Genomic DNA, 9,637 nt, shown 5'->3' with positions numbered 1-9,637 from the left:
GAAAATCCAGATAATACTTTTCCGTTTAATAAGTTAGATGACTTCTTTTACGGAAGCAGGGTAAATAAGTTGTATCGTCTCCTCTCCACTCTGATAACCACTATTTCGCCACACTGCATCCTCATTGTTTCGTTTTAGACATAAAATCAATTTTGTTCATACTGAACACATCCTTAGAGTACATATTCTTCATGTGTCTATTCCAAGAAGTAATATAGTAAATGCGTTTACCCCAGATACGCGGTCTGGTATACAGATGCGCAGAAAAAGCAGTTTTGTTCACCATCTGGTTATCGACAATCTGTCACATAAGTGAAGATACCAACTTCTGAGGAAGAAACAAGGAAACATCGCACGATGACACATCTTAAACAATTGCCTATCAAACCATCAAACGATATTGAACAAGTCTATTTGGGAGCTTTTCTCTAAGTAACGTCTTTAAACAGTTTCAATACTCAACTCACCACTTATCATTTACTTTCGATGTTGCAAAAGTTGTACCTTTGCTTGGGAATTTTACCAGATTAAATTTCAATATCATCACAAGTAGAGGGTAGGATTACACTACGTTATTTAATTTTGTATCATGATACCATAGCAGCAACGAACAATGACAAAAGCGAGAGATATCTAGAGTTTGAAACCCCTATAGTACTAAAGATAAGGTAAAAATGCCTATTACAACCATTTTTTCTCTTTTAAAAACTAGAAGGCAAAAGAAAATTTGGTTGAAACAAGTCAGTGATTGGACATTGAGGGAAAAAAACAGCTTTTTACGGTAGATTTCAAATTACAGAACAGAATGTACCGTGTTGCTTCGATTTGAAAAATATACATGAAAACCACTCGGGGCATTTCGTCAACTCTACTGAGCTACTGGCATAGAGTGAAGTCGAGCTCCAAACAAAAGAATGGTCTCGAGAATAATCCTCAACCAGCAAAACTCCACTTCTGAAACATACCTGCTGGCAAACAAGCGCAAGTATTGGAATCACAAAAAGTAATCTGGAGTCTTCCTTGTGGTGTCGGGCTCTATCTGTCGAGGAGCTGGGTCAAACTGAAGGAAATTCTGCTCCATGTTTTCGCCTATTTCTAGAATGGCAGCCATATTACCACACCGGTAACAATAGTTTGGAGCACTAAATACTGTCACAACATTCTTATCCTGCCAAAGTTTCACCACCAAATGGTTACGTTAAAGTCACAAAATGGTCGCACTAACAAGTACCAATGAGAAGACAAAAAGTAGGAGATGAGAGGGGATGTTTCAAACTTTTAATTTAGGTCCACAAACCTGACACCAATTGAAACCCTCCATCACAAGCTGATGAGCTCTAGAAATCAGGGTGAGACCATTGGTGTGATTGAATTGAGATGCTATATCCTGTCCAAAGGTATAACCAGCCCCTCGAGGTGAGATTCCCCAACCACACCGATCATCTGGATCAGACCACAGGAGATCACACATTGGCCCTTCATGTGGAACCTAATTACCACCAAATAAGAGGCATAAGCAATGAGGCCAGCAACATTAATGTGCATAGCATTTAGATCATGCAACATAAGAGACAACGAAAACCACTAATGCAAAATGTGCAACAATCAGCAAAAAGTTAATAGAGCTGCTATAAGAACATGGAGATGTCAAACTTCATCAGATATTAGATAATAAAAGGTAGTAATTTGTGTCTCGAAAGTCTCTAAGGGGAAATGTAGACATTATTGCTTAGCAGATCAGGGAAATGTTAACAATGATGCTATAGATATACAGAAATATCAGAAACTCAAACTGTGATAGTTCGTTTCTCTCTAGGCTTCTAAGAATTGAAAGGTATGTAGTATTACATGGCAAGAGAAATGACGAGTAGGGAATGGGCTATACTTGAGCATTTTATGATAAATATTGAGAACAACCGTAAACCTATAAAGGAAAAATTAGAAATTACGATGAACTCTTTGACTTGAGATGATAAAACAGAAATCTTGTTCTTTTCTTTGGTACATCAATTCTGACTTTGTAATTCTACTGGACATTCTGCAGAAACATGAAATGCGATGGACAGAAAGTCGTTGCACCAAGAAGGAAAACTTTTTGGAAAGTAAAACTTAGTTACAGTAGGATGTCTCTGTGAGGGCATCTGCTAATATTTGGAGGGGAGAAAACCTGCCAGAGTTGGATAGATCAAGTAGGAGGAGAGCCACCGGTGACAAATTACCAGGAGTTTATGTGGCATCACCAGAATATAAACTAGTAAATCTCAAAGCGGATATCTACCTCTTGTATACGGTCCAGCGCTCGGATATTATCCAGTGTATCCAGAGAAGGTGAGAGTCCTCCATGCAAACAGAATATCTGAAATAAAACAATCTATATAAGCTAACATTTCTACAAACATGAAATATCAGTAAAGTAAGAGCTCAAACCTGACTCTCTATCAGTGCTGTTAGTGGTAGATAATCAAAAAGATCAGTGAAATACTTCCAAACATTTGCATTGCCATATTTCCTCAAGCATTCATCATAAAAACCATACCTGGCAGGAAAAGAGCTATGTTAATTACGCCATCCGTGACTTGAATAGCAGTCATACGGTCCTCTATAAACCGAAGATGAGGGACATTGACTATGAATCACACTAATAATTCATCCCAATGATATATGTTTAGACAAAGCCGGTTTCATCTGTAGGTTTACAGCATACTCCTTAATTTAAAAAAATAATAAACAACATACTCCTTATGCAACTGTAGAGGTTACTCAACCATTTTTTATGTTATGAACTTACAGTTACTATAGACAATTACAAGTAATTGGATTTTAAGCAACCTCGTAGGGTCATTATATTTTGTGTTCAAATGTCAAAATCATTTTTTAAACATATTCTTAGCTGATAGTCTCACTCCGATTTGAAAGTTTGATCAAGTCTAACAAATGCAGTGTTTTCTCAAAAAAAATGTAAGGCATTAAATTATATGACTTTATTTTCCCGAGACGAGAAGAAAGCAACCTGTGGGGATCTGCATTATCCTAAACTTCATATAAATTATGGGAACCATCCCCCCTCCCCCTCCTTCAAAAAAAAAAAATGAAAAAAGAAATTAAAAGAATTCATTTTTATCCTTAGCCTTGGGAACAACGTTTCCCCTCCCTCCAATAATAATTACAATTTCTGGAATAAATGAAATCATGTTTAGAAACTATTAATAGTAGAATATACTCCGTTCCTTTCTATAGTCATTCTTATTATAAGTAGTTGGTCCATAATACTTGTTATTTCATAAAATCAATGCATAAAAATTACAATATTCTTCCTATTTTAGCTTGGGGAGTTATTAGCCTTGACAATATACATTTGAACAACATAGAGAAACTAAGTGAATAATTCATGTTCATTGGTCAAATTAATTAATCAAAATAAATTAATTCATATTCTTTGATTGAAAAGTTAGACTTCAAAAAAATTAAGGGTAGAATAGTAAACTTAATTTCTTAATGCATGTGAAATAAAAAATGGGGACAAAAAAATTAAGGGTAGAATAGTAAACTTAATTTCTTAATGCATGTGAAATAAAAAATGGGGACATATAAATAGGAATGGGGGAGAATATACCAATAAACGGCATGTAGATTAACTCCAACCGACAAAATAGAGACATTCCACCTTTTCCTAAATAATTTCTACTTCCAATTTATTGGTGCATTCTTCATGCTATAAGACAGTGGCGTTATTCGAACATGCAAAGGCGCACAAGAAAGTCTATCATGTACAGTCTCTCCTGAACATTACCTTAATATAAAGACAAAAATAGAAGGTAGACAACCAGTACTTAATCTATATCTAGATCGTTTCTAAAACTGGAAGGTCAATAAAAGCGAAGGTATATTTGGTTGATCACGTGTCAATAACACAGTAAATAAAAGAAATTTGCCAAGTGGAAGGTTTAGATTTTCTCTGATCAGTTCATGAAACATTTAACATAGACCTTCAAGCAGAGTAGATTAGGTAGGTCTTTTAACATTCTTCTAATTCTGTTATTATTGACTAATCAGAGCCTATAAAAGAATAAAATCAGAGTACACAGCAGTTAAAGCCACATTTTATACAAAGAGACCAGGAAAAAAAGAGGTACAATAGAAGTCCATATGCCCATATGCAAATAATATAACTATTAAAAGAACAGTTCTTTGGATATAACCTGTGAGAAAGTTATACCATTACTAGGCACCCCCAAGTTAAATAACAAGATTACTTAAAGAAAAATTAGAAGACATACACTTGGGTGATTTGCCGGCTTTCATGATTTCCCCTAAGAATCGTGATTCTATCTCTATAACGAACCTTCAGAGCAACCAAAAGTGTGACAGTCTCCACTGAATAGTATCCACGGTCTGCATTCATTGAACAATTATTCAATGATAAACAACTAGAAAAATACAATCACAAAGAGGATTGGTAATGCTAGGATTGGTATGATGAAATGAGTGTAACGATGAGAAAAGGAATTGTGCATCGCAGAAAATGTTAATACTCCCTCTCTCTTGTCACAAAAAGAATGTCACCTTTATATGTTTAAAGACTACAATTTAACTTTAAACTTCCAAGTTTACCTTAATGAGATTATTTATTGCCAAATAAATATCTATAGAATGTTTTATACCACACGGTTCAAAAGTCTCCGATTCTTTCTTATACTTCGTCACCAGACAAATACCATCTGAAATTGAGTAGTATGAAACTTTTATTAGCCTGAAACCTTAATGATTGAGGACTTGTCAGGTGCAAAATTTCTTAGAAAGAGGACAACAAAAGAATGAATAATGCAATCATGATCACAAGGAACACATGGAAGTTATTATATAAACCAAAGACAACACTGGGAGAGAAAAGTTTTCAAGAAATTAGGGATGAGTCGGTGTCAGTTGACAGCATTTAAAACACTACCGTGTTGTATTCCGCTTGGCTAAATTACTAAATACCCACTTGATATCTGTGCAAGATATCTTTTTACATAAGAGTACAAAGTGGTGACAAGGAACACTTCCACTAAAGAAAGGATTTATGTAGAAAGAAAGGCACAAAGGAACACTTTGTTACAGGTAATAAGCCATAGCACCTTTTCCCAAATTTATGAGTCGGGAAATAAAATCCAACACGTCAATCCTCACTTTCACGAAAGCCTTGTCTTCTCGCCCTTAAATAAGCTTAACAAAAGGACAATCTACATGAACAACAAGCAAAAGTAAATGCAATGACACAACTCTCACTGTCAATTGTCCAAGAACTGCCCTGTCCTCTCGCACTTAAGCAAGCTTAACAAGGACAATAGACATGAACAACAAACCGCCATGTTGTCAGACAGTAAACAATGACTACAAACAAATTTTAGTCACTCGTCGCTTTGATTGGCTAAACGATTGTTCCTCAATTAGTGCCCTGCACGTGTTGACAGGATATTGCAGGAGCAAACTTTGACGAGTCCAAATATCTTTGGCCAATGAAATTTTCCTACTGAAAAGGAATATCTGTACTACCTGCTGTAATCAAGACTATTATCTTACATCTGGAGAAGTCCAACCAGCAGTATATTTCATCTCCGCATCACAATAATAGTTCATGATTCAGCACTTTGAGGTTAAACAATGAACAACTTAAATTAAAGCTTGTCATTTGTCATAAAACAAAATGTTATTAATGTAAATTGCCAAAACAAAAATCAAACTCTATAATAACTACCCATTGATGAATGGACAATCCCAGGTCATCCACTTCCTGAAACAACGAATGAAGAGACTCGATGTGGAAGATTTTGAGGCACCCTTATTTTGTGCTAAACCACTCCCATGACTATTAGAGCTCACAACAAACATAGGTGCTCAGCATAAAGTACCTATTTACAGTTGAATATACAATGTTGTTACGAGACCTATACCTCCATCCACATTAGTGGCCTTCTCATTAGTACTTGTTACTACACATCCCATCTTTGTCACCACATCCAATGACAACAACTACACCTCAACCCCAAACTATCAATTATATGAATCCTCAATATTCATTCTACTCTATTTGGACTTCCTTTCAAACACTTCTCCATATTTTAATATCAATTTTATGAGTTCTCTTATCAACTGAAGGTTCTCTAATTTCTATGGACATACTAAGCATGAAAAAAAAAGCAGCTAAGACACGATTAGCAACTACAATTTAACAAAATTAGACCCCAAAAGTTACTTGTACAATTCAATTCATATCAGGAGACTCAAGCCCTAATAAATGCAACAAACTACAAAATCTCCCAATACGGAAACAAATATCCAAAAACTCACCAACATAATCGCCCATGAAGAGATAATTAGTATCAGGAGCATTTCCTCCAATCCGAAACAGCTCAATCAGGTCGTAAAACTGTCCATGAATATCACCACAAACAGTCACCGGACATTTCACCGGTTGAACATTCCATTCCTCAACAAGTATAGCCCTCGCTTGATCACACAGAGTTTTCACATCAGCTTCCGATAACGGCTTGCACTCCATCAATTGTTCGATCTGCCGATCTAGATCTGCATGAGACGGCATTTTTTTATCTAGATTCCTCTAAAACTTTCTAGTGCTTTAACAGAATTTTTCCTTTTCCTCACAATCTCCGATCTGAAAACTCCACGCCGACCGATCAGAGAATCAAACCGATCGAAGATCAAACGGTGAATATTCAGCTGAAATCAATCAAACGAAATATACGTAACAAAAAAATAAAATTTAAACACCAAAAAATTCAAAAAAATACAAAGAGATTGAATATTGCTAAAAGTGCTAGGGTTTGAATCTCCAAATTATCTGGTAATTTTGAAGTTCTTCTTCATCATTTTCCTCTCTCTCCTTTCTCTCTCTATTGGAAAAAATGCAGCAAAAACTTTTTCAATTATAATAATAGGTGTATATATATATTACTGACAAAATACTTTGTTGTATATTAGTTGTCACATTTGATTTTTTCTTACAAGTTCTTTTAGGAATTATAAAAAAGGTATCTTGTACTAATTTATTTTTTGATTTTTTTTAAAAAAATATTTAATTTTAAGAATAAAATGAAAATAAAAATCTTCGTACCTTGATTTTATTAATTTATAAGTAATTTGGCGCACATGTATTTCAAGGGAAAATTGTATATAATAGCAAACTAATAACCTAAAATAAATGGAGTAGCTAGGGTTTAATTTAATTGTGCTCCGTAGCAAACATTTGCAAAAAAATTTCAGGCGTCTCTCTCCCAAATACCTTGTTCGCCACTCTCCTCCAATCTCTCGCTCTCTTACTCACTTTTTATACAAACACAAGTGTATAAAAAATGTTTCTAATTGTATAAAGCAGAGAAAATTATATAAGTACATATATTTTTGTTCCCCTCTCTCCCCTCTTTCAGATCTCGCTCGCCACTCTCTCAAATCTCGCTCGCCACCCTCGCTTTTCTCATTTATACAAACAGAAGCGAAATGTATAAATTGCGTTTCTATTTGTATAAAGTGTGAGAAAATTGTATATACACATGCAAGTACATATATTTCCATCCTATACACTTATAATTATACAATAAAAATACTCCGTGACAGTTTCTTTTGCCTTTCTTTCTTTCTCGTTTTATACAATTTTCAAATTGTATCTAATTTCTCTCTTTCTCATTTTATACAATTCGATTCAATTATATATTCCTTGTCAAGTCTCTTTTGTCTTTCTCTCTTTCTCATTTTATACAAATTCAAATTGTATAAAATCGTTTTATACACTTATAATAATACAATTTGTTTTATACACTTCGTTTTTATACAGTTCTCTGCCCAAGTGTCTTTCTCTTTCTTGTTTTGTACACTTCATTTTATACAATTTGCTTCAACTGTATATGTATAGCGAATTATACAGTTTCTATTTTTGCTATGGAGCGCAATTATGCAAACTTTGTTATAGCATACAAATATGAATTTTTTATTTTCTATATGTGAAAGTTGTCCTATTTTTAATAATGTCAATAACTAATATGAAACAGGGGAGTAGAACTCGTTTCATTAGTCATACCTTTCTATAATATTTTCTCTCACACACAATGTTTACAGTCACCAATGATCCCAAGCTAACCGCATGACATGACACCAACGAGCATAAGATAGACTCAATAAACTGAAAAAATGAATAAAATCTAAAGTCGCGTCTAACATATCATAAAAAAGAATCTGATACAAACACCTAAACATTTACTATTTGTCTGAAAGTCCTTACACTAATGAGCTTGATCTGACATGTTTTCGGCTAACTCTAAATTGTCTAGAATTATAAAAAATTATTAAAGACAGCCGTAATAGGTCATCCTCGAAAAATGACGACTCACCAAAAGTTGTACTATGCTGATCAAAGTTTGTATTAGCTGTGGCCCGAATGATGTAAATCAGAACTTATATTATGAAATAATATGGATAGAAAAGTATGCGGTCAATACTTAGAATGTACTGAGCATAAGCAAACTGCATAAATATGATACAAAAACATGATAAGTCTGAAAACATGTTAATTCAATGATCAAGTAAAACATAACATGAAAACTGCTAATCTGATAAAAAAATATAGTACAAGGTCATGCAATAACTAAAAATCATATCATATTGTGGGAGATACCATTAAACAATATAAATCATGTGAGCTATAACTTAGAGGTCAATGTAGTTCTCCACACTGAAAAGAGAGTGTCCTACTTGCCAAGGTAAGAATCATGAAATCTGAGCTAAGGTGGATCCACGAGCTAATGCCTATCTAAACAATATCCTATGATTACACGCAGTTCTAGGACAAAGGGATTATTACTAAGGTCTCATGCCTCTACATTGTGTAAGCCTTCATCGGTTCACTTGGTACTAAGTAAACTCCCAACAGAAACATGCATAAATAATGGCATGATGACACTTATATAAACCCAACAAGATAAGTCAGCCTCAAATCCAACGAAATGAAAGAAAGGTGAAACTAAACTAATAATAACATGAAAGTGGAAAATTTAGTCATTCTAATATAACCCCAAAACTTGGTTGTCCGTGTACAAGTCGCTAATGTTAAATACAAAATTTAAAAGATAATATAAGTCTCAATGTCCTTGTTTCTAGAGTAAAAAAAAAACATAAAAGAAGGAACAAGAGGGTTCGCGAGGATGACGAGCAACTACCTCTCACTGTATCCTCAGAAATCCTCGAAAATTGAAAACGAACACAGGGGTCCGATCTTAGAACCTACACTAGTGTAAAAGTAAGGAGTGAATACTATATAACACGGTACTCAACAAGCAACCTACTAAACAAAGAAAAGCTAGCTAGAGTACGAGTACTCCTTTCATTCCAACTGAGTCTCCACAACTACGACCTGCATAGAGATTTGCCCAGCGTAACAGTTTTACAATATATAATTCACAAGGCTTAATAATCAAAGTCCAACAGTCTTAGTTCAATAAAAATTAAGTATCAAGTATGTCAATAATAAGTAGTAAGTAGACTGATGAGAAAAGATATAAAGTCACCATTAAAGTTGTTTCGGATTTTCATAAAGACTCCTTAACTTTGCGACTGTTATATTATCCCACTAAACAATTTTGAAAAA

At 34.3% G+C, this 9,637-nt stretch overlaps 1 protein-coding gene across 1 annotated transcript; it reads right to left on the bottom strand.

Moving 5' to 3' along the window:
• Positions 1-572: 572 nt before the first annotated feature.
• Positions 573-6,918, bottom strand: PP2Ac2 (protein phosphatase 2A catalytic subunit). Its single transcript, NM_001246875.2, has 6 exons — positions 6,331-6,918; positions 4,278-4,392; positions 2,428-2,536; positions 2,279-2,356; positions 1,298-1,489; positions 573-1,168 (listed from the first exon to the last, which is right to left on the bottom strand). The coding sequence occupies exons 1-6, from the start codon at positions 6,581-6,583 to the stop codon at positions 995-997; spliced, it is 921 nt and encodes a 306-aa protein (NP_001233804.1). The 5' UTR covers positions 6,584-6,918; the 3' UTR covers positions 573-994.
• Positions 6,919-9,637: the final 2,719 nt, after the last annotated feature.

This window comes from Solanum lycopersicum, chromosome 1 (genome assembly GCF_036512215.1).
Source record: "Solanum lycopersicum chromosome 1, SLM_r2.1".
Lineage (NCBI taxonomy): Eukaryota > Viridiplantae > Streptophyta > Magnoliopsida > Solanales > Solanaceae > Solanum > Solanum lycopersicum.
The sequence above is the reverse complement of the archived record's forward strand: the minus strand, read 5'-3'. Positions and strand labels throughout refer to the sequence as shown.

Bases quoted from the DNA above. Each gene is read 5' to 3' on its own strand.
- PP2Ac2 (NM_001246875.2), bottom strand. From the start codon at position 6,583: ATGCCGTCTCATGCAGATCTAGATCGGCAGATCGAACAATTGATGGAG. The intron at 2,537-4,277 runs GTATGTCTTCTA...TTTTCCTGCCAG, and splicing joins AGCCGGCAAATCACCCAAGT to GTATGGTTTTTATGATGAAT. The intron at 1,169-1,297 runs GTTTGTGGACCT...AAACTTTGGCAG, and splicing joins AGGGTTTCAATTGGTGTCAG to GATAAGAATGTTGTGACAGT.